This window comes from Aquarana catesbeiana, linkage group LG08 (genome assembly GCF_042186555.1).
Source record: "Aquarana catesbeiana isolate 2022-GZ linkage group LG08, ASM4218655v1, whole genome shotgun sequence".
Classification (NCBI taxonomy): Eukaryota; Metazoa; Chordata; class Amphibia; order Anura; family Ranidae; genus Aquarana; species Aquarana catesbeiana.
This window is the reverse complement of record NC_133331.1, coordinates 264,747,030-264,772,475: the sequence shown is the minus strand read 5'-3', so window position 1 is coordinate 264,772,475 and position 25,446 is coordinate 264,747,030. Positions and strand designations below refer to the sequence as shown.

Sequence of the window (25,446 nt, the reverse complement as noted above, 5' to 3'; positions counted from 1 at the left end):
ATTTTTTATATATAATTTGGAATATTTTGTATAAAGTTTGGAATATTAAAACCCTCAGCATTTTTGTTTGCCATCTCTGTCCCATTAGGGCGATTATCTGTCTTTCATTTCCTGTCCTGTATGCACAACAGGATATAAGAGAAAATTCCCTTAAAATGAAGGCATTTCCTTGTTATTGCCCCAATTGTAATATGTCCCCTCTTTTACTCTTTTAATGACAACTCAAAATTAACACAGGTTGTCACCCAAAACTACAAACCAAATTTTTGACTTTCGATACAATTTAACCCTTTTATTAACATCTTCCTATGTAAAAGATATGTACTTAAACTGAGTGTTAAAATGATTCATGGAGTTCGGCTTTAAAGGTGGCTAACTTCTCAGAAATTTTCATATAGATATTTTGCAATCAATACAATAACTTCTCTAAAAGCTGACGGAGCTTAATGTGCCTTGCACTGTAATCCTTCAGTGCTCTGTTGTCCGTCACAGCTAGCTAGCTACATCTTGCTAAGGGAAGGTGGAATATGTAAACTGGGAGGTAGATTGCTTTTTTTAATCCCTGGTTCGAAGCCAAAGACAATACAGTAACCGGTATATAAGACACAACTTGTCCTTTTGTAAGACATTGTCAACATGGAGAACAGGCTTGGATTATTCCTTGTGCTACTCAGCGTTACTTGTTTCTGCGACGCTAATAACACCTGTAGTGAGTATGATAAGTATCAGAAGATGAAAAGTGACATGATGTGGCTTCCATTCTGATAAAAAAAAAACAAATGGATCTCCATCTTTTTTGCAGATGTTCCAGACACCAAAAAGTCTTATGTCACCAGCCTGGCCATCAACATGGCTCGTAGCGTGGGGCCGTGTGTCCCTCCTGATCCCAGTGTTCTTCTGGCACTTAACCTGGGACAGGTCAAGGATCCTACAGCCCAAGACATCCTAATCGAACAGTTGAAAAATGATGCTGTGGATAGAGTGTCAAAAAGTAAGTAACGTCTTTCCTTCCTTTAGCTGTCCATCAAGCTATGCAGTGGATTAACGTCCTTACAAGATGTCTCTAATTTACAAGCCGACCTCAATGCACTGTCTAATTGGGCAACTAAGTGACAAATGAGGTTTAATGTTGATAAATGTAAAGTTTATGCACTTGGGGGGTAAGAATATGCATGTATCATACATACTAGGGGGAGTACAACTGGGGGAATCCATAGTGGAGAAAGATCTGGGGGTTTTAGTAGATCATAAGCTTAATAATAACAAGCAATGCCAGGCTGTGGTTTCCAAAGCGAGCAAAGTCTTTTCTTGTATTAATAGAGGTATGGACTCCAGAGAGAGAAATATTATTTTGCCCCCCTGTACAAATCATTAGTAAGACCTCATCTGGAATATGCAGTTCAGTTTTGGGCACCAGTTCTCAAAAAGGATATCGGGGAACTGGAGAAAGTACAGAAAAGGGGAACCAAACTGATAAGAGGCATGAAGGAGCTCAGCTATGAGGAAAGATTAGAGGGACTGAATGTATTCTCTCTTGGGAAGATGAGATTAAGGGGGGATATGATCATCATGTACAAATACATAAGTGGTCCATATAGTGAACTTGGTGTTGAGTTATTCACTTTAAGGTCATCACAGAGGACAAGGGGGCACTCTTTACGTCTAGAGAAAAAAAGATTTCACCTTCAAATACGGAAAGGTTTCTTCACAGTAAGAGCTGTGAAAATATGGAATAGACTCCCTCCAGAGGTGGTTCTGGCCAACTCAGTAGATTGCTTTAAAAAAAGCTTGGATTCTTTCCTAAATTTACATAATATAAGGAATTTTTTTCCCCTGCTGTAGCAAATTGGATCATGCTTTGCTGGGGTTTTTCGCCTTCCTCTGGATCAGCTGTGGGTGAAGGATTGTGTAATGGGATTATTTTTTTTTTTTTTGGTTAAACTAGATGGACTTTTTTCAACCTGCCTAACTATGTAACTATGTGTATATTTTTGTAGTACCAATGCCTCTTTTGGGCAATATTGTTCTGGTTTGTTTTCTTCCCTTTCCCTCCAGTTCTCCTGCTGAATTTAACCAAAATTGTCCACAGGGGGGCTAGAAGAAGGGATCAAAAAGTTACAGTACACCAACTTTGTAAATGTTGAGGTTTGGCGCTGCCAATGTTCATCCTGCTGCCTTAGGCATTGGCCCACATGTGATATTATGGTAAATGCAAGCTTTGCGGTTTTAATTGCTATCTCTGTTCTTTTTGGTTAAATCTCCTTTCACTTACCATCCTAATAGAAGAAAAGACAAGGGCAAGTCCTACTTTTTGTTGCTGGAACAGAACATGAGTGGTAACACCTTCTCAAATGACAGCTAGTAGAAGGTGAGGGGTACACCTTTCCACCCCTTACATTTTATTGAAATTTTTATTGTAAGAATCTTTTGTAAAAAAACAATAGCAGGTCTGTCCTGGGTTGTGTAAGAGGTGTGTGTATGAATCAGACACAACCTTGCAATTATGTAGAAATGTACTCTGCATTAACCCTTTTAGGGTTTTCCAGCCATACCGTAAATGTTACTATAAACAGACATTAGATGAAGATCCAGTTTTACTTGGATTGAGAGAGGATGCGCTCTCAGTAAGCGCCCCCTGACCCAACTATTTTTAGGAAAAATCATTCATCTACAATAGATTTTCTTTGATTATTGCTATTGTTTCCTCAAAGTAAAGCCAAAGTTTAGAGTGCAGTGCTTAACCATGAACACTTGCCTGAAATGATCATAGCTGTTTATGCCACTGTTGTTTTATGGAGAAAATCTTCTTCCTAAATGCAGGCACTCCCACCATGAGATAATTTTAAGTTTTTGTTTCTGAAATGGGAATAATAATATTAATTAAAATAATACATTCTGAATAAAATATGGACCTAATGAGAATAAAGGTATCCAAAGAGCTGCCTCTTCTGCCAAATCCCCATTAGATTTTTGATTAACTGAAATGGTATGCTTTATCATCCACATTCACACATTTGTCTGAGGTTCTTGTATAGTGATTATCTATTAAATGTTATCCTCACATATATTTTTATACTTCCAATATTATTGGCCATTGGGTATTTGGTTTTAAATACGACCCCGAGGAGGGGATATTGTATTGATATCGGATTGATATGGAGATGTCCTTATGTCTTTTCTAGCCCTAAAGAAGGGGCATTCTTGGATCGCTGTTAAATACTTTTTGGATTGTCCTGACTTTTAAAAATGAAGTTCTATAGCCAGTGCGGCTCTTCTGCTTGATTCCGAGCATGCGTGGACTTTTGTGCATCGGAACTGTGTACACATGATCGGAATTTTGTTGTCGGAAAATTTGAGAACCAGCTCTCAAATTTTTGTTGTCGGAAATTCCGACAAAAAACGTCCGATGCAGCCCACACACGATCGGAATTTCCGACAACAAATGTTCGATGGGAGCTTGTTCTCGGAAATTTCGACCGTGTGTAGGCTTCATCGGATGTTTTTTGTCGGAATTTCCGACAACAAAAATTTGAGAGCTGGTTCTCAAATTTTCCAACAACAAAAAATTCCGATCGTGTGTACACAATTCCGATGCACAAAAGTCCACGCATGCTCGGAATCAAGCAGAAGAGCCGCACTGGCTATAGAACTTCATTTTTCTCAGCTCGTCATATGTGTTGTACGTCACCGCGTTCTTGACGTTCAGAATTTCCGACAACATTTGTGTGACCGTGTGTATGCAAGGCAAGTTTGAGCCAACATCCGTCAGAAATAAATCCCAGGATTTCATTGTCGGAATGTCCGATCGTGTGTACGTGGCATTATTGTTATAAAGTTGTATCTGGACCTCTTGGCAGTGGTGTGGCGCTTCAATTTCCATTTTTGTTACAATTAATTTTCGGGGTTAATGAAACACCCTCTTCACCAGCGCTCAATGCACTTTAAAGAGGAAGTAAACCCTGATAGGTTTACTTTCTCTTTGTTTCCCTGGTTAAGCATAATGGGCTACTATGCATCGCATAGTAGCCCATTACGTGTCACTTACCTGACACAGGAGCCTGCGATGTCACCACTGTCCCCTCTTCCACGAAGCGTCCATCTTCTTTCCAGGTATCGCGCGCATGCGTGCTGGTGCCGCCAATAACGGCATAATCGCCTTTAGAAACGGCATGCTCAGTGTGCCTGTGCGTCGTCTATGATGCATGCGCCGTAGACATCGGCGCTTGTCTTTTGGAAATATCTCTTAAACCATGTAGGTTTAGGAGATATTTCTTGCACCTACAGGTAAGCCTTAATATAAGCTTACCTGTAGGTAAAAGTGGTCTGTAAGGGTTTACAACCAATTTAATCACTTCAGCGCCGGAAGGATTTGCCCCCTAATGACCAGGCCATTTTTTTTGCGAAACGGCACTGGGTCGTTTTAACTGACAATTGCACGGTCAGACGACGTTGTACCCAAACAAAATTGACGTCCTTTTTTTCCCATAAATAGAGCTTTCTTTTGGTGGTATTTGATCACCTCTGCGGTTTTTATTTTTTGTGCTATAAACAAAAAAAAGAGCAACAATTTTGAAAATAAAAACAGTATTTTTTTACTTTTTGCTTTAATAAATATTCCCCCAAAAAAATGCAAAAAAAAAAGGAAATTTCTTCATCAGTTTAGGCCGATATATATTCTTCTATATTTTTTTTAGAAAAAAAATTGGAATAAGCGTATATTGATTGGTTTGTGCAAACGTTTTAGTGTCTACAAAATAGGGAATAGATTAATGGCATTTTTATTATGATTTTTTTTCACTAGTAATGGCAGCGATCTGCGATTTTTAGCAGGACTGCGACATTGCTGCGGACAGATCGGACACTTTTGACACATTTTTGGGACCATTGACATCTATACAGCGATCAGTGTTATAAAAATGCACTGATTACTGTGTAAATGTCACTGGTAGGGAAGGGGTTAATAGTAGGGGGCGATCAAGGGGTAAAACGTGTTCCTTCATGAGTGTTTCTGACTGTGAGGGGATGGGACTGACTGGGGGAGGAGACATATCACTGTTCCTTCTTAGTCTTTGAATAGATTTGGTTTAGTTACAAATATAATGTGTATTCTTACTTGAACCCTGATCGTTCCTCCATGTCTATTCGGTAATGCACTGTGAAACTTTTCCTCTGCGCAGGAGCTTCCTGTAATGAAGACCAGTAACTCTTGCACTGTTCTTGTGCAGGATGACTGGTCTTGTCTCCGCCCCTCCTGTAGTTTTCCACAGGTAGCCTGTAGTGGGCGGAACCTGCTGGGCTCCTCCCACAGTTCTGCTCTGCACAGACATGTGCAGTGCAGTGATGATGTCACTACTACTTTAACAAAGCATCTACTTTAACAAAGTTTAAGCATCTGCTGCTCATAGAGTAGATTTACAGTCAGGTCCAAAAATATTGGGACATCAACACAATTCTAATCTTTTTGGCTCTATACAGCACCACAATGGATTTGAAATGAAATGAACAAGATGTGCTTTAACTGCAGACTTTCAGCTTTAATTTGAGGGTATTTACATCCAAATCAGGTGAATGAAGTAGGAATTACAAGAGTTTGTATATGTGCCTCCCACTTTTTAAGGGACCAAAAGTAATGGGACAGATTAACAATCATCCATCAAACTTTCACTTTTTAATACTTGGTTGCATATTCTTTGCAGTCAATTACAGCCTGAAGTCTGGAATGCATAGACATCACCAGACGCTGGGTTTCATCCCTGGTGATGCTCTGCCAGGCCTCTACTGCAACTGTCTTCAGTTCCTGCTTGTTCTTGGGGCATTTTCCCTTCAGTTTTGTCTTCAGCAAGTGAAATGCATGCTCAATCGGATTCAGGTCAGGTGATTGACTTGGCTATTGCATAACATTCCACTTCTTTCCCTTAAAAAACTCTTTGGCTGCTTTCGCAGTATGCTTCGGGTCATTGTCCATCTGCACTGTGAAGCACCGTCCAATGAGTTCTGAAGCATTTTGCTGAATATGAGCAAATAATATTGCCTGAAACACTTCAGAATTAATTCTGCTGCTTTTGTCAGCAGTCACATCAACAATAAATACAAAAGAACCAGTTCCATTGGCAGCCATACATGCCCACGCCATGACACTACCACCACCATGCTTCACTGATGAGGTGGTATGCTTTGGATCATGAGCAGTTCCTTTCCTTCTCCATACTCTTCTCTTCCCATCACTCTGGTACAAGTTGATCTTGGTCTCATCTGTCCATAGGATGTTGTTCCAGAACTGCAAAGGCTTTTTTAGATGTTGTTTGGCAAACTCTAATCTGGCCTTCCTGTTTTAAAATGATTTAAAGTATAAAGGTGTTACCGTTGTCCAAAACAACCATATGCCTCTATTGAGCTTTTCACCTATCCTTCACCTAACATTTGTCATTGCAGCCCAGGGTGGGCCATGGCCTGCCTCTAAGACCTGCCATACCTCTTAATTGTAAATGACTGTCTGTTTCCTAGTTTCTATAATCAAAGCTTGCTGCATCACATAATTTTCCTATCAAAGCTTGGACCCTTCTTACTTAAAGTACAGTGCACCCTGGAAAGTATTCATAGCGCTTCACTTTTTCAACAATTTGTTATGTTACAACCTTATTCCAAAATTGATTTAATTCATAATTTTCCTCAAAATCCTACAAACAATACCCCATAATGACAACGTGAAAAAAGTTTGTTTGAAATCTTAGCAAATTTATTGAAAATAAAGAACAAAAAAATCAAATGTATATAAGTATTCACAGCCTTTACCATGATGCTCAAAATTGAGCTCAGGTGAATCCTGTTTTCACTGATCAACTTGAGATGTTTCTACAACTTGAATTGAGTCCATCTGTGGTAAATTCAGTTGATTGGATGTGATTTGGAAAGGCGCACACCTGCCTATATAAGGTCCCACAGTTAATAGATAAGGTCCCACAGTTAATAGTGCATGTCAGCGCACAAACCAAGCCATGAAGTCCAAAGAATTGCCTGTAGACTGCAGAGACAGGATTGTATTGAGGCACAGATCTGGGGAAGGTTACAGAAAAATTTCTGCGGCCTCCATCATCCGTAAATGGAAGAAATTTAGAACCACCAGGACTCTTTCTAGAGTGGGCTGCCCGACCAAACTGAGCAGTCAGGGGAGAAGAGCCTTGGCCAGGGAGGTGACCAAGAACCCAATGGTCACTCTGACAGAGCTCCAGCATTTCTCTGTAGAGAGAGGAGAATCTTCCAGAAGAACAACCATCTCGGCAGCACTCCACCAATCAGGCCTGTATGGTACAGTGGCCGGATGGAAGCCACTCCTCAGTAAAAGACGCATGACAGCCCACCTGGAGTTTGCCAAAAGGCACCTGAAGAACTCTTAGAGCATGAGAAACAAAATTCGCTGGCCTGATGAAACAAGGATTGAACTCTTTGTCCTAAATGACAGGTGTCATGTCTGGAAGAAACCAGGCACCGTTCATCACATGGCCAATACCATCCCTACAGTGAAGCATGGTAGTGGCAGCATTATGCTGTGAGGATGTTTTTTCAGTGGCAGGAACTGGGAGACTAGTCATGATGGCAGGAAAGATGAATACAGCAATGTACAGAAACATCCTTGATGAAAACCTTCTCCAGAGCGCTCAGACTGGGGCGGAGGTTCATCTTCCAACAGGACAATGACCCTAAGCACACAGCCAAGGTAACAAAGGAGTGGCTACAGGACAACTCTGTGAATGTCTTTGAGTGGCCCAGACTTGACCTGATTGAACAACCCTGGAGAGATCTGAAAATGGCTGTGCACCGACGCTCCACATCCAACCTGATGGAGATTGAGAGGTCCTGCAAAGAAGAATTGGAGTAACTGCCCAAAAATAGGTGTGCAAAGCTTGTAACATCATACCCAAAAAGACTTGAGGCTGTAATTGGTGCCAAAGGTGCTTCAACAAAGTATTGAGCAAAGGTGAATACTTATGTACAAAAAGTCATAAGATCAGACGCATTGAGTTTATGCTGGACAGTAGTTCTGGCAAAATATGCAGCAGTAGCTGCTGGGGTGGTAATCATAGTCTCTGATGCCTGGGCACAAATTTGTGATGCACTGTGGGGCTGCTATCCTCAGAGTTGAGCCAACTTTTCAAACAAGGAAAGGGGAAGTGCCACCTAAGTGCAGTATCACAGGAGGTTTATTAAAACAACGGTTAAAAACACTTACAGCTAAGATAAAGGAAGGCTTATCGTAAACTGGCTTGTCCGCTGACTGGTCATGTCACATGTTCAAGGCGTTCCAGGCATGGACTTCCTACACACCACAGGAACTTTCTTCCACCTCCACTGCTTCTCAGGGAACCTGAACTCGGCGGACCATGAAGGAGTAAGGACTCACCAGTTTACGATAAGCCTTCCTTTATCTTACTTGTTGTGTTTTTAACCATTGTGTTTAATAAACCCCTTGTGATACAGCACTTAGGTGGCGCTTCCCCCTTCCATCTTTCTTGTGTGAATACTTATGTACATGTGATTTTTTTTGTTTCTTATTTTTAATTTTTAATAAATTTGCAAATATTTTAAACAAACTTCTTTCCCATTCTCATTATGGGATATTGTTTGAGGTATTGAATTTTGAGGAACATAATGAATTTAATCCATTTTGGAATAAGGCTGTAACATAACAAAACGTGGAAAAAGTGAAGTGCTGTGAATACTTTCTGGATGCACTGTATACGTAAGGCCAAAACATTTTTTTAAGTTTTAGAGTAGGGAATGGCTAGAACACCTGATCTCTTTTCACTTTTTGTTTTGTAGACATCTTTGAGGACAAAAGATGTTAGATTAGATTAGATTATTCCATTTGGAATATTTCCAAATGGAATATTTCCCCTTACCTCTTCTTTTGGTGCACAGTAAGTCCCCTCACTGCAACAAATGTTCCAATTGAAAGATTTCCTTCACTTCCTGTTCTGGTTATAACTGCAAAATGCAACCATCTCTTTTAGCCCAAGTGACAATGGTCACTAGGATGAATGGGATGAATCTTCCAAATTGGCAGCTTTCTAAATCTAACAGAATTAGTTTTTTTGTCCTCTTTACCCATATGGGGAAAATGGTGACTGGAGAGTGGATCTCATCCTTCGTATTCTTCTGGTCACATGGCCAGCTGTCCAGTCTTTGGTTGGTTGTCTTCTGGGTGATTCATTTTGGTCTTCTCTCTTTCTCTGTAGATGTGTCCTTTACGTCAGGGAAAGTGGCCCTTTATGTTCTCGCTCTTCGCTCTTCGTGTGTTGATCCCAGCAACATCTCTGTCCAGCAAGGAAGCATTAACCTTGTCAAGCTTCTGGAGAACAAGACTCGTGAAGAGCTGCGTGCTTTTGGTAAGTTATAAAAACGAGCTCTGGTCAAAAAGAAACCTTAACGGTGTTAAAAAAGAATGTATACTGTAGCTGTTTTTGTATATACTTTATTAGTCATGGTCAGAAAAAATAGAATTGGTATACTAGTTTGTCAGCTAAATATAAAATACTGCATAGGAATATTATTAGTCTTCTGTCAAGCCAGTAGCTGGAGCTTTAGAGTCCTTTTCATATTTTCCTTTATTTACCACTTGACCTCCAAAAGGTTTTATCCTCTTCATAACCAGGGCATTTTTTGCTATTCAGCACTGTACTACTTTAACTGGCAATTACTCAGTCATGCAACGCTGTACCCAAATTAAATTGATATATTTTTTTCAAAGAAATAGAGCTTTCTTTTGGTGATATTTGATCACCCCTGGGTTTATTTATTCATTTTTTTGTTCTAGAAATAAAACAAGATCAAAATTTTTGAAAAAACACCAATATTTTGCACTTTCTGTTATAAAACACATCCGATAAAATCAAATTTCTTCATAAATTTAGGCCAAAATGTATTCTGCTACATGTCTTTGGTTAAAGAAAATCCCAATAAGTGTGTAATTAATTGGTTTGTGTGAAAGTTATAGGGTCTACAAACTATGGTATATATACAGGAATTTATGCAGCTATAGACGCTATACTAGTAATGGTGGTGTGACTGTGATAATGTGGCTGGAAATCTGGCACTAATAGACACTGGCTAGCAGGGACACTAACTGTCACTGACATCACTAGTGACACTAATACGGTGATCGGTGATAATACTGTACATTGTACCAATGACACTGGCTGGAAAGGGGTTAACATCAAGGGGAAATCAAGGGGTTAACAATGTTCCTAACAAGTGTAATGTGTGCTGCTTTTGCTCACAGCCTTGATTGCTTTTTCTCCCTGAACTCACAATTGATTTCGGGGAGAAGAAACAGCAGGATCGCAGTCTGTGTAGAGAGTTCTATATGTTTGTAAACACAGAATTCTGTGTGTGATTGACCACAACCGATAAGCAGGTATAGAGCCAAAATCACTTGCTGAAACCTGCTGACAAATCGTACGGGTCAGAAGGGGACACGCTCACGCACACCCAAAAACCTGCAAACACGCAGTGACATACGGGTACATTGCCTAGACTGTAGCTACCGCCTGCCCACAGTAAATGTATTGTGGACGTGCATCAAGTGGCTAAAAGGTAATTGTCTACAGGGTTTAACAGCTTAATGTGGATGTAAACCTCACACATGAAACATGAACAAAGCATATCCCTCTATAGAGTGTACTTGTCTCAATTAAAAGAGAAGTATAGGTTTGGGTTTTTTTCCCCCCATCATACTTACCTAGGTGGATGCAGCATCGGTCCCCCGCCACCTCTTCACTGAGAACCGAGCCATCAAACACCGCCGATGGCTCGGTTCTCACAGATCCCCGAGCGGAGAGCTGCTGACTGTCAATCAGCAGCTCTCCTCTCTGCTCCTTCACACTCACTGGAGCGCTGAGCTGTGGAGGTGGTGGGGAGCGGTTCGCTGAGAGGCTGAGACAGCCATCAGTCCAGGCACCTGGAGCATCCAGACTCCCAGAGTCAGGATGACGCGGTGCCTGGACTGATCTGTGTGACGTCATCAGAGAGCGGACTTTAGACCACTCTCTGCTGAAAACGGGTCACGGGAGTGCAAAACTGATTGCACTCCTGTGACCCTTAGGAGAAGCCCAGCCAAACAAGCTTAGGCTAGACTTTGTTTTAGGAGCACTAAGTATCACTTTTATCTGCTTCTTCGTTCCTCTGCTATCAACCTGAATCACGTCTGACATGTTTTCCTGATGGGGAGGGACTGACAGCCTCAGTTCTGTTCCTGTGTCGAGGGGGGGGGGGGGTGTCCCTTCTCTCAAATCAGCTGTCAGAGTTCTCACTGACCTCTGCAGAGGTTGACTTCTGCTCTCCACTCCCTTTTTTCTGAACTCTCAGACAAACTTTATAATTCAGCATTTTGAACAGCTGTAGAGAAGAGAAGGTTGCAGATAGATGGGTACAACTTACGTAGGAGGATTTGTTTCATTTGTTTCATCTCTGTGGCCAGTCACTTCACTGGGTTATATGCAAGGGTTTACATTCACTTTACAATGTCAATCAGCCATAGCCAACTTGGTGACAGGGAGCATCTGCTATGATGTCTGAGTAGCTATCCAACAGTGCTCAACATGTCCTTTGTCATGTATTTAATGTTTATTTGTTCACATATAGCAAATGTATACTTTTTTGTTTTACTACATTTTTTTTACAACAGTATTTTGAAAAGATATAAAATTCATGAAAATCATTATAGTTTGCATTTCGTTAAAAAAACAACTCCACACTCTTTTAGTGAGTTGTCTTGCCTATAACTGAGAGCTAGAGATGGGGGGAACAGTGGAAGGGTATTAACGTCTAATATAGACACCCAAAACTGAGGCTTGCGTTGCTCTACTTGGTTCCATAAACAGTGATGGCTTTAGTGCAAATTAAAAATATCACGTGTAAAGTATGACTCTAGTGGGGAAAAGTTTTAGAGCCTCTGCAGGATTCTTTTTGCTGTCCCAATTGGAAAGATTCCCTTTTTCTTTTCTTTTCACGCTGTTGAGAAAAACCCAAGAAATTATCTAGAAGATTTTCATATTTTGCCCCCTCTTTAAAGATGTGATTTGTAACTAATTAGACCTTGTGAGATTGATTATGAGTTTGTTAGAGTGTATGAATAATCACTGATTCTTCTTACAGAAAATGGGCCATCTCCAAACGCATCCGTAATAACCACCTGGTACCAGGTGGGTCTTGACCTTCTCGGTCTCTGCACCATGTCCAGCCCTTATGCTAGATCAGCAGCATGCATTGTGGCCAATCACACTACACCAGAGGTGTGTGGTTCTGTAGGTGAGTATATGAACTGGACCTATGGTCAGATTTTTGCAATATCAAACACACTCTAAATCTTGCAGTGCACAGGCCCCACCTCCAGTTGCATTGCACAAGTGTCATTTGAAATACATGCTGCTGGAACAGCCTGTGTATGAATGACAACCTATTTTTTTGTGCATGCACGGGTGGCTCCAGCAACGTTATTTTCAATTGATGCTTGAATAGTGCAGCTGGGTTGGTGCCTGTGCACTGCAGGACTTAGGCTATGCTGCCAGCTTCCTGGGGAAGATGCAAGGGTTGCCTACCATAGGGAAGGTAACAAAAAGACCTACGGGGGTTATTTACTAAAGCTGGAGAGTGCAAAATCTGGTGCAACTCTAAATAGAAACCAATCAGCTTCCAGTTTTTATTGCGAAAGCTTAATTGAACAAGTTGAGGTTAGAAACTGATTGGCTACCATGCACAGCTGCACCAGATTCTGAGTGCTCCAGTTTTAGTAAATCTACCCCTATGTGGGAAACCAGAGAGCCAAGTTAAAGTACGAAGTGCAATGTATTTTAAATACACTGCAAATGCACTTATTGCACAGATTGGAGAGAAATATGTACTCATGACCTCTGCACTCTGAGTATCTCTTACTCATGACCCCCTGTGCTCTGCACTCTGCACTATTTGCTCCTGTCCTTGGCTCTCTGTATGTAACTTACTGCTGACCTCTGCTCTCTCTGCATTAGTTGCTTCTGATCTCTTTTCTCTGTGCGTTACTAATGTCTGACTTCTGTTTTCTTTGCATTACTTACTCCTGACCTCTGAACTCAATGTATTACTTACTGATGACCTCTGCTGTCCACTCGTTACTTACTCCTGACCTAGTCTGTTCTTTTTTTGTTACTTGCTCCTGATCTCTGCTCTTGGTGTGTTGCTAATGTGTAACCTCCTACTTTTTGTACACTACTTACTCCTGACCTCTGGACTCCATGTATTACCTACTGATGGCCTCTGCTGTCCACTTGTAACTCCGACCTCTGTTCTCTCTTTGTAATTTGCTCCTAATCTCTGCTCTTCGTGTCTTGCTAATGTCTGACCTCTGCTTTCCATTTGTTACTTCTGATCTCTACTTTTCATGCATTACTTACTGATGACCTATACTACCCACATGTTACTTACTCCTGACCTCTGACCTCCATACATTATTTACCACTGATCTCTGCTCTCCTTGTGTTACTTACTGATGATCTCTGCTGTGCGTATGTTAAATATGCCTGACCTCTGCTCTCCATGCGCTCCACACTTCTGGCTTGACTTCTGCTCTCTCTGTGTGTCACTTATGACTGACCACTGCAATCCATGTGTTACTTACTCCTGACCTCTGTAATCTGTGTGTTACATACTCCTAAACCCTACAATATTTACATTGCTATCCCCTGACCCCTGCACTCTGTGCATTACTTATTGGTGACCTCTGTTCTTTGTATGTTACTTACTTCTGATTTCTGTGTGTTACTTACTCCTGACCTCTGTACTCTGTGCATTACTTACTCCTGTTCTCTGTTTTCTGCGTGTTACCTGCTCCTGACCTTTGTGCTCTGTATGTTATTTACACCTGGCCCCTTTACACACTTTTGACCCATATCAGCAACCGCTGAGGTTTTATTTAACCATAGCCGTTTAGATCCCTCCCACTGTTACTGTAATTTGGCCACACCCACAATTTTCTGCAGAGCTATGCCTGCTTTGCATCTTAATGCCCAAGACATTTTGTCCATTAGGCATACAGAGTTAACATCAAAATGGTTACAAGAATGACCAAAGACTCTGAAGGTAAAACATTTACTCACAGTTACTCATATAGAGAGCATGTGAAGGAGATCTGTGACTACCAAGCAAATGATCCTGTGCTCTTCTGGATTGGAGACATCAGAAAACCTCCCTAGAGGAGCCTCCTTCTCCATAGTGGCATCATGGGTTGCTATGACTATAGTTATGCCGCTGTTTTAACCACTTCAGCCCCGGAACATTTGGCTGCTCAATGACCAGGCCATTTTTGGCGATACAGCACTGCGTCGCTTTAACTGACATTTGCGCAGTCGCGAGACGCTGTACCCAAACAAAATTGACGTCCTTTTTTTTCCCCACAAATAGAGCTTTCTTTTGGTGGTATTTGATCGCCTCTGCGTTTTTTATTTTTTGCGCTATAAACAAAAGAAGAGCAACAATTTTGAAAAAAACACAATGGGGTTTATTTACGAAAGGCAAATCCACTTTGCACCGCAAGCGCACTTGGAAGTGCAGTCACTGTAAATCTGAGGGGTAGATCTGAAATGAGGGGAAGCTCTGCTGATTTTATCATCCAATCATGTGCAAGCTAAAATGCTGTTTTTTATTTTCCATGCATGTCCCCCTCGGATCTACAGCGACTGCACTTCCAAGTGCACTGCAAGTGCACTTGCAGTGCACTTGTAGTGCAAAGTGAATTTGCCTTTCGTAAACAACCCCCAATATCTTTTACTTTTTGCTATAATAAATATCCCACATTTTTTATCAAAAAACACATTTTTTGCTCAGTTTAGGTCGATATGTATTCTTCTACATATTTTTGGTAAAAAAAAATCACAAAAAGTGTATACTGATTGGTTTGCGCAAAAGTTATAGCATCTACAAAATAGGGAATAGATATAAGGCATTCTTATTATTATTATTTTTCTTACTAGTAATGGTGGTGATCTGCGATTTTTATTGGGACTGCGATATTTTGGCGAACAAATTGGACTCTTTTGAGGACAATTGACAATTACACAGCGATCAGTGCTTTAAAAATGCACTGATTACTGTATAAATGTCACTGGCAGGGAAGGGGTTAACACTAGGGGACGATCAAGGGGTTAACTGTGTTCCCTAGGTGTGTTCTAACTGTAGGGGGGATGGGACTATCTAGGAGGAGAGAGAGATCGGTTTTCATACATAGTATGAACACACGATCTGTCTCTACTCTCCTGAAAGAACTGGGATCTGTGTGTTTACACACACAGATCCTGATCCTCGCTCTGTCACGAGTGATCGCGGGTGCCTGGCGGACATCACGCCCGCTGGGCATTTGCATCGGCTCTGGGCACCACTAGTGGGCAAAAGTCGAAGCGACGCAAGGTAACGTCGTTTCACCCAGCCGTGCCATTCTGCCACAGTAGATCTGCGGCAGCTTTTCGGCAAGCGGTTAAATGATATGTGAACTCATTTCTAAGGTAATGTTCAGAGGGTAAGACAGCATAGTTTTTTTATTGAAAATATGCCTAATTCCATTGTTAAAGAAATATTCTGCAGTCCCAACTGGGAAGTGTACTGAAAGATGACAACACTACATCAGCAATAAGAGGCTGTAGTCAGCACTGATGGAAAGAGGTGAAAATGTGTTATTTATCTAACGTCAAAGGTTTTCATTATTAGCATAACCAAAGCTTTGCCTTCACAGACACAGCAGCCGTAGTAGCGATGGGGTTGGTTTGTGTGCTTGGCATGGAAAATATCCCTGAAAAAACAATTACAAAAGTGAGGACAACTCTGTCTGGTCTCCTGAATTATATTTTGGAGCATCAAAAAGATGGACTCATCGGCAATGCTTACAGCACAGGCCTAGCTGGACAGGTATGAACAGTACACTTGTATGTTTAGGATGAGGTGTATATAAGTGTATAAAAAAAAAAAAAAAAAACTAGAACAAAATGTTCTAATATGTTCTAATGTATTGCGGCTCACCAGTTCTCAGATGTGCTGGCTGCTTTGGTTTTCCCTTTTCCAGGTTTTTTTATTAGTTTATCTGGTGATCCTGCCACTAACATACTGCTTGTCTCAGGGTGACAAAACTTACGCATTGTACTGTATTCATGTAGGAGCTGTAGACAGGACGACAGAACACGTCCCCTTGCCCTCATCTCCATAACATAGAGGAGATGTATTTTGGTAGTCCACACCAAACTGGGCAGGGCTAATAACACTGCTTGAGATAACACTACAGACAGCACCGGAAGTTAATTTCTCACTAAACTTCTGGAAGGATCAACAGGTATTTTCTTTGCACATCTCAAAAAGATATTTAACTGACAATTGCGTGGTCGTGCGACATTGTACCCAAACAAAATTGATGTCCTTTTTTTTTCCCACAAATAGAGCTTAGTTTTGGTAGTATTTGATCGCCTCTGCAGTTTTTATTTTTTGCGCTATAAACAAGAAAAAGTGACAATTTTGAAAAAAAACCAAAAATCATTTTTTCCTTTCTGCTATAAAACATTTCCAAGAAAAAAATGTAAAAAAACAAATGTATTCATCAGTTTAGGCTGATATGTATTCTGCTACATATTTTTAGTAAAAAAAAATCCCAATAAGCGTATATTGATTGGTTTGCGCAAAAGTTATCGCGTCTACAAAATAGGGGATACATTTATGGCCAGGTACTGCCCTGGGGGATATGTACCAATGCAGAAAAATGTCTTTTTTAAAAAGATTGTTTTTAAAGGAGCAGTGATTTAAATTATGCTTAAAGTGAAACAATAAAAATGAAAAAATTCCTTTAAATATAGTGCCTGGGGGTCCCCGTAGTCTGCCTGTAAAGTGACGCATCTGTACCGTGTATAGAACCTGCTGCAGCAAAACTGACATTTATAAAGAAAAAAAATACATTTAAATTGATTTTCCCTGCAAGCTTTCTTTACTTAGTAAACAATGGCTTGGGGAGCCAGTCTGTATGATGAGGCCACCTTTAGTGCACTCAGAACAAGATTACAGATTTTTTGGATAAATTCTGGTGTCTCTTTGGCAGACTTTGGATGGAAATAACAAAGTTTTGCACCACAGTGAGCAAGACTTCTGTGCAGGAGCCAATATATATTACACTCAGTTAAACAAGATTAACAATTTGTTTGAGATAAATTCTGGTGTCTCTTTTGCAGATTTTGGATAGAAGTATAACAGGTGTGGAAAAATTGGGCTTTGGTTGCCTTCACACCATAACCCTATAGAGGTACTCTTGATGATAGCAAGAATTGGCCTTGCTGTAAAAAATTGAAATTTGATGCACCTGTCAAACAGGTTCAGAAAAATTGTTTTTTGGGTGTTAATTGTGCCCATAAAACCTATATCAAAAAATGACTTCAAGATAAAATCAACACCCACAAATCTAGGCAGCCTAGACAGTCTTGTAGAGATTCGAGATCCCAATAACACGTTATCAGCGGCATCGGCATCAGAGTCTTGATAGCTGCTTCTAATATAGGACTGATTCATTTTGACAAATGTCAGCCGGTCAACGGAGTCTGTGGACAAACGCGCTCTTTTATCTGTCATAAAACCTCTAGCAGCACTGAATGCTGCTTGGAAAGCACGTTGGATGCAGGGCAGCCCAGCAGCTCAATTAAATACCGGGCAAGTTCTAGCCAGTGGTCTATTCTCACGACCTAGTAACCGAGTGGATCATTTACTGGAGAGCTCGCCATGGCTGTTTTCGCCCCTAGATAATCTTACACCATATGATGCAGATGCTGCTGAGGCGATCTTGAAGCTAACAGCCCCGGGCAACGAGGACAAAAAATTTTTGAAATGCATCACTTAGACGGCTCCCTTCTCCACCGCTTCTCCTTTGACCAACAGAAGTCTCAAAACTGTGAGGGCAGGATGAGTTCCGAGACTTTCCCCTTGTAACGTGGTCAAGGAGGGTTGCCAACCAATAATAAGCCTTCTCCTTGATGCCACAAATTCTCGAGTCCTTCCTCAGGCTTTGAAGAATAAGGGAGCCCATGCACCACAATTTTGTCATCTGGGTCACTGAGGATTACAGTATCTGGAACTGCCTCCTCCCAGCCACATACTACTCCCAAGGTTTCTGGGGAATGAAAATCATCTCTTAATGTTTGATGTGTCTTCCTCTGCTTCAGTGCTTCCAAAACTGACAGAGTCCTTCTCCTCTCTCTCCTTTTGTGTGTTCTGTAGCGTCGCAAGAATGGTGTCTGCATAAATTGGCCCTTGAGAAGAAAGGAAGCCCTCCTCTTCCTCCTGCTCCTCTGCCTCAACTGCCCTGTCTATAATGCCACACAGAGTATGCTCCAGCAGGAACACAAAAGGGATTATGTCACTGATGCCTGCATTGTTAAGGCTCACCATCCTTGTCGCCTCCTCAGAAGGTGACAGTAAAGTGCATGCATCCTTTATCAGCAGCCATTGGCATGGGGATGAAAAGCAGAGCTCCCCTGAGCTTGTCCTTGTGCCTTACTCACGCAGGTATTCGTTGACAGCCCTCTTCTGCATGTGCAGCTGCTGCAGGATTGCCAAAGTTGAGTTCCGCCTGGTGGGCATGTCACAAATCAGGCAGTTTACGGGCAGGTGGAATTCCCACTGAATTTTAACCAACCGAACACTGGTTGTGTATGAATGTCTGAAATGGCTACAGACTCTTCTGGCCTGCCTTAGAAGATCTTGCAACCCTGGGTACCTGTTTAAGAAACACTGCACCACCAAATTGAGGACATGTGCCAGGCATGTTACATGTGTCAAATTTCCCTATCAAAGGGCAGACAGAAGGTTAGTGCTATTATTGCACACCATCATTCCTGGCTCAAACTGCCGTGGCGTGAACCACCTCTTGGCCTGCTCCTGCAGAGCTGAAAGAATCTCTGCTCCGGCGTGGCTCCTGTCCCCTAGACAGACCAGCTGAAGAACTGCATTGCAACGTTTAGCCTGACTTGTTGAATAGCCCCTTAAACACTTAGGCGGTATTTAGGGGGTTTAGTGATTCATAGGACAATTCGGCAGAGGAATGCATGGAGAAGGAGGAGAAGGAGGAGGGGATGGAGCTGACAGATCTTGCATCATCACCACCAGCTGTATGGAGACATGGTGGCAAAACAAGCTCCAGCACTAAGCCCTGTCCTACATCCTTCCTAGTTGCAAGCAGTGTTACCCAGTGTGCTGTGAACGAAATATATCATCTCTGACCATGCTTGCTGGACCACGTTTCAGTAGCAAAGTGGACCTTGCTACTGACTGCCTTGCCCAACGATGCCACAACATTGCCTTCCACGTGATGGTACAGAGCTGGAATGGCCTTACGTGCAAAGAAATAGCGACTGGGAACCTGCCATTGTGGTACAGCACATTCTGCAAATTCACAGAAGGGGGTAGAATCCACCAGATGGACAGGCAAGAGTTCTAAAGCTAGCAATTTGGACAAGCTGGAATTTAGATGCTAGGCATGTGGGTGATAGGGAGTGTTTTTTTATTTAAATGCAGAAGCTGGGGCAGAAAAAATTGCCTGCAATACTCTACAGCCGGTGGTATACTGCTGGCAGACGTGTTGCCAGGACCTGTGACACCCTTTGCTATACCATAATCCCTATCGGTGGAGGCTGCTGAAAGGTCATGAGATATAGCGGGGGTAGACATGAAAGGTGATGAGTGAGGAGAAGAAGAATTGTGCCCCTTGTGAGTGGCTTACAGGTGCTCTTGCCAACGGGCTGAGAGGTGGGAGGTTAAATGCCTTGTCAAGTATGTGGTACCCAAATGGCTGGTGTTTTTGCCATGCTTGATCTGCTTGTGGCAGAGAATGCAAATTGCAATAGTATGATTAGCTGCATATGTGCTAAAAAAGGCCCGCATGGCTGAGCTGTGGGAAGTGGGCAAGGAGAATCTGGTGGAATAGGGTGGCTGCTCTCTACTCTTCTAATATGATTGCCTCTAGAGGACATCCTGCCTCGTTGGGGTTGTGCCTCCCCCTCACTTTTCTTCCTCTGCTCTATCTGGAACCCAAGTCGTGTCAGTGACCTCATCATCCCCTCCATCCTCATCATCACTGGAGCCAACTTGGCAATACTCGTCTCTCGAGCGTCTCTTCTCCAGGAAGAAGAAATGTAGTGCTAGTAGTCATTCCTCGTAATTGAGGTCCTCCAGTCCCCATATTCATTTTGTTGCCTTTCTCTGGACTCTCTCCGGCACCAGCACATCCTTCTTGAGGACTGGTGACCAGAACTGGACGGAATACTTCAGATCTGGCCAATCCAGAGTTTTATAAAGTGGCAGGATTATCGTTTTATCTCTGGAGTAAATCCCCTTTTTAATGCATGCCAATATTCAATGTTAAACCTCATTTGCCATCTAATTGCCCACTCCCTCAATTTATTTAGGTCCTCTTGTAAGGTTTCTATATCCTGCTGTGATGGTTTTGCCCTACTTATTTTTGTGTCATCAGCAAACACTGAGATTGAGCTAATTATCCCATCCTCTATATGATTTATAAATAAATTAAACAGAATTGGTCACAGGACAGAGCCTTGGGGTACCCCACTTACCACTCTGACTGCCAATTTGAATCAGAATCATATAATATCTGTGCATCCTCAAGAAGCAAGTGGCTGACGCTGTGTTCAAATAATTCAGCTGACTCCTTCATGCATTATGCTGGGGCTATGGCAGGAATAGCTGTGAACAAGGAGACAGAATAAGCCGCTCTGGCAGTTGCGGTCGATGGCATACTAGTGTCAGCTTGGGTCATAGAGGATGAGGATGGTTTAGTAAGCCAGTTCAGCTTTGCTCTATCGATCTCCACTCTAACACACTGCAAAAGTGTGGGGTGGGATTATGAGCACTGAGCCATGATTGGACAAAGTCATTATCATTTTGTCCAATCAGGGCTCTGACAGTGCTCTAACTGGCAAAGCCTTGCACCTGACCAGCGGTCAGGTGCAAGGCTTCAAAGGCTTCATCCAATCAGGGCCCTAGAATGCACTCTGCAGCATGCAGTTCATCGTGGGGCACTCGGCGGGTGAACATCCCGCAGAGTGCCCCACAAATTCGGGTGTTTGCTGAACGGGCAAACATAGGCGGCACTGATAGGTGGCACTGATGGGCACTGATTGGAAGCACTGGCACTGATTGGCGGCACTGATTGGCTTCCTGTGGAAAAGCTTCCTGTGGAAAGGAACCTTTTATAGTGTGGGGTGGGATTATGAGCACTGAGCCATGATTGGACAAAGTCATTATCATTTTGTCCAATCAGGGCTCTGACAGTGCTCTAACTGGCAAAGCCTTGCACCTGACTAGCGGTCAGGTGCAAGGCTTCAAAGGCTTCATCCAATCAGGGCCCTAGAATGCACTCTGCAGCATGCAGTGCATCGTGGGGCACTCGGCGGGTGAACATCCCGCAGAGTGCCCCACAAATTCGGGTGTTTGCTGAACGGGCAAACATAGGCGGCACTGATAGGTGGCACTGATGGGCACTGATTGGAAGCACTGGCACTGATTGGCAGCACTGATTGGCTCTGATAGGCAGCATTTAGTGGCACTGATTGGCAGCACTGATGGGCATTGATTGGCAGCACTAATAGTTAGCACTGATGGGCACTGATAGGTGGCATTCATGGGCATTGATTGGCAGCACTGATGGGCAGTGATAGGCGGGTGGCACTGATGGGCACTGATTGGAAGCACTGGCACTGATTGGCACTGGTAGGTGGCATTGGTTGGCACTGATATTAGGCAGCACTGATTGGCACTGACAGGTGGCACTGATTGGAAACACTGGCACTGACAGGTGGCACTGATTGACACTGACAGGTGGCACTGATTGGCACTGGCAGGTGGCATTGATTGGCACTTACAGGTGGCACTGATTGGAAACACTGACACTGGCAGGTGGCACGAAATTGGCACTGACAGGTGGCATTGATTGACACTGGCAGGTGGCATTGATTGGCACTGACAGGTGGCACTGATTGGAAACACTGACAGGTGGCACTAAATTGGCACTGACAGGTGGCACTGATTGGCACTGGCAGGTGGCACTGATTAGCACTGACAGGTGGCACTGATTGGCACTGACAGAGGAGAGGGAGTTTCACACTAAGGCCGATATTCATGCTTAGTGAAACTGTGTGTGACACTGTCATGTAATGTAACTGAATGCAGAGAGAGAACACCTGTCAAAATTGAGCTTTGATGTCAATGGAATGATATCTAGGCGGGCCGCTACGTGTATGTGGCCCTACCCCCTTTCTTAAGCAGCCCAATCATTGGCTGGTGTTTGATAGCTGCTGGGTTTCGCCCACCCCCAACATCACCGCTGAATTTTGACAGCTGGTCTCTGTCTGATGTCAGGGGTGGGCAGGACTCGGGGTGGGCAGGACCCGGGGTAGGCGGGACCCAGCAGCTATCAGCCAATGATTGGGTTACTTAAGAATGTGGGTGGGAAACATACTAGTAGCAGCTCGCCCAGATCCCATCCCATTGGCTGATGTTTGATAGCTGCTGGGTCCCGCCCACCCCGACATCAACGCTCAATTTTGACAGCTGGTCTCTCTCTGCATTCAGTTACATTACATGACAGTGTCACACACTCATCGGCTCTTACAAGCAGAATGATCTGCTCAGAGTGAAACAGGCAGCAGGAGCTGCACACTCATTGGATGCAGCCTTTCACAGCAGTCCCACAGGCCATCCCTCTTAAAATGCCGCCTGGGACCATGGCCCACTGGGTCCCATGGTAGGCCCGGCCCTGCATGTTACACCCGTATATAGGGTGTAACATATTTAGCATGCACACCATCTCTCCCTGATACCCCACTCTCTGTGACAGCGGGTGGGGGATCTTCTTCCCCCACCCGCTGTCACAATTTGAAAATAACGAGGCCATGCAGGGCTGTGCCCACACAGCCATGCCATTCATTCACAGTTTCCTGTGACAAATAGACAAGTACAGTCAGCCATTGTGGCTGATAGCTTGTAGTTCTCAACAAACTTCGAGGGCACTGGTGAGTGCTGTTGTAGTTTATTGATCTTCCTGCTCGAAACTGCCTGCCTGACAGCTATCCTGAGAGTCTGCAGAAGCCTGGCATTGTACCCGTAATCAGCAGATCCCAGGTGCAATGCTCTGCAGGCTCCTTAGAAAAAAAATGATAAATGCACATTTGTTTACCTGCAAAAAGTGCATTTATTTATTTAATTTTTTTTCAAAAAGTAAACTTCACCTTTAAGAGACTTTACTACTGCTTTATTATTACTAGTCTTCCCAACATGTCCTCCTGATGAAGTATAATGCGAAACACGTAGAAGAATAGGACACCACCATCATCCCATGTGTGCAATTGAAATTGTCTGTATTGTAATACCTAACAAACCATTGAGGTCTGCATATTGTTAGTCTTCTCTTGGAGTAGATTGGTGGTAACCCAAATGGGAAGGATGCTTGATAAAATAATAACTATATGGTGTAACAGTTATTATATATATGTGCTTGAATGTCATATTTATATTTTTACAAAAATTGTATGAATAAAAACAATCCATTTAATTATTTATTTTTTTATGACATTGTGACACCTTCAAATGTACCAAGATTGTTTAATTCCCTTCATTTTTGCATATGACATTAGGATTGATGGGTTTGCACCACATCCCCAGTTTTATTTATAACACAGCAAGTGTAAACAAGACACAGGACAGCTCTGAATTTCTGTCAGAATCAAATGATATTTGGACCTTTTAGGCTTTGCTCTAATAGAGTGAAGTGGACTCGAGGAGTAGAGTGAACGTATTTTATAAAGTTTTCACACAGTATACAGCCCTGGCCAAACATTTTGAGAATAGCACAAATATTAATTTTCACAAAGTCTGGTTCTTCAGTGTTTTTAGATCTTTTTGTCAGATGTTACTAAGGTATACTGAAGTATATTTACAAGCATTTCATAAGTGTCAAAAGCTTTTATTGACAATTACATTAAGTTTATGCAAAGAGTCAATATTTGCAGTTCTATATCAAGATCTCTGCAATTCGCACTGGCGTACTGTCAATTAAAATTAGTGGGAGTTTTTTTGTTCACCTGCCTCTTGAGGATTGGCCACAAGTTCTCAATGAGATTAAGGTCTGGGGAGTTTCCTGGCCATGGACCCAAAATTTAGATGTTTTGTTCCCCAAGCCACCTAGTTAGCACTTTTACCTTATGGCAAGGTGCTCCATCATGCTGAAAACGGCATTGTTTGTTACCAAACTGTTCTTGGATTATTGGAAACAGTTGCTCTCAGAGGATGTTTTTGTACGATTCTTTACTCATGTGTGTTCTTAGGCAGAACTGTGAGTGAGCCCACTTCTTTGGCTGAGAAGCAACCCCACACATGAATGGTCTCAGGATGCTTAACTTTTGGCATGACACAAGACTGATGGTAGCTCTCACCTTTTCTTCTCCAGACAAGGTTTTTTCCGGATGCCCCAAACAATCGGAAAGGGGATTCATTAGAGAAAATGACTTTACCCCAGTCCTCAGCACTCCAATCCCTGTACCTTATGCAAAATATCAGTCTGTCCCTGATGTTTTTCCTGGAGAGAAGTGGCTTCTTTGCTGCCCTTCTGGACACCAGGCCATCCTTCTAAAAGTCTTCTCCTCACTGTGCGTGCAGATGTACTCACACCTGCCTGCTGCCATTCCTTAGTAAGCACTGCACTGGTGGTGCCTCAATCCTTCAGCTGAATCAACTGTAGGAGACGATCTTGGCGCTTGCTGGACTTTCTTGGGCCCCCTGAAGCCTTCTTCACAAATGTAGTGTAAATGTTTTTATGGGATTAAGTTCATTTTCATGGCAAAGAGGGACTTTGCATATACTCCAGCATGTTATGAAGAGTGATCAGATGAATTGCAATTCCATCATAAAAACTGAGGCAGCAGACTTTGTGAAAATTAATATTTGTGTCATTCGCAAAACTTTTGACCAAGGCTGTAGATATAGCAGTGCTTGCTCTTAGTTTTAAATCATGTGTCTCCTGTTTTTTTAGGCTTTGTTGGCTGCAAAGAAGTATTTTTCAGTAAACTGGAATTGTTCTGGAACAATACAAACAGTGCTTGACCTAATACCCAAGAAGACATTCTCCTTGCCCATCGCTGCTGCCCAAGTGCTGCCTTTCCTGTGGGGTACAAGCTATGTCTCTGTGAAGTGTCTGCCATGTCCAGAAATTAATGGTAATTAATTTATTTCATTTAGTAATACAAAGCACTGAATCACATACATCAAATCCTAAAGTAATATTCTTATAAAAACCAAAACAATAAAAAAGTACCTCTTGAATGCCCCCCCCCCCCCCCCCCAAATTAGTCAGATCAGCATATGCATAGACGGGTGCGAGGCAGACCAGAT

The 25,446-nt window shown here is 42.5% G+C and overlaps 1 protein-coding gene across 1 annotated transcript in view; it reads left to right on the top strand.

Annotated features, from left to right (window-relative positions):
* Positions 1–431: 431 nt before the first annotated feature.
* LOC141106403 (cobalamin binding intrinsic factor-like) overlaps positions 432–25,446 on the top strand; it is a 44,813-nt gene continuing 19,798 nt past the window's right edge. The window contains exons 1-6 of the mRNA XM_073597164.1: positions 432–709; positions 803–991; positions 9,234–9,383; positions 12,151–12,303; positions 15,755–15,927; positions 25,088–25,271. Of these exons, the coding sequence (XP_073453265.1) occupies positions 637–709; positions 803–991; positions 9,234–9,383; positions 12,151–12,303; positions 15,755–15,927; positions 25,088–25,271 (922 nt within the window). The 5' untranslated portion in view covers positions 432–636. The remainder of the gene's footprint in view (positions 710–802; positions 992–9,233; positions 9,384–12,150; positions 12,304–15,754; positions 15,928–25,087; positions 25,272–25,446) is intronic.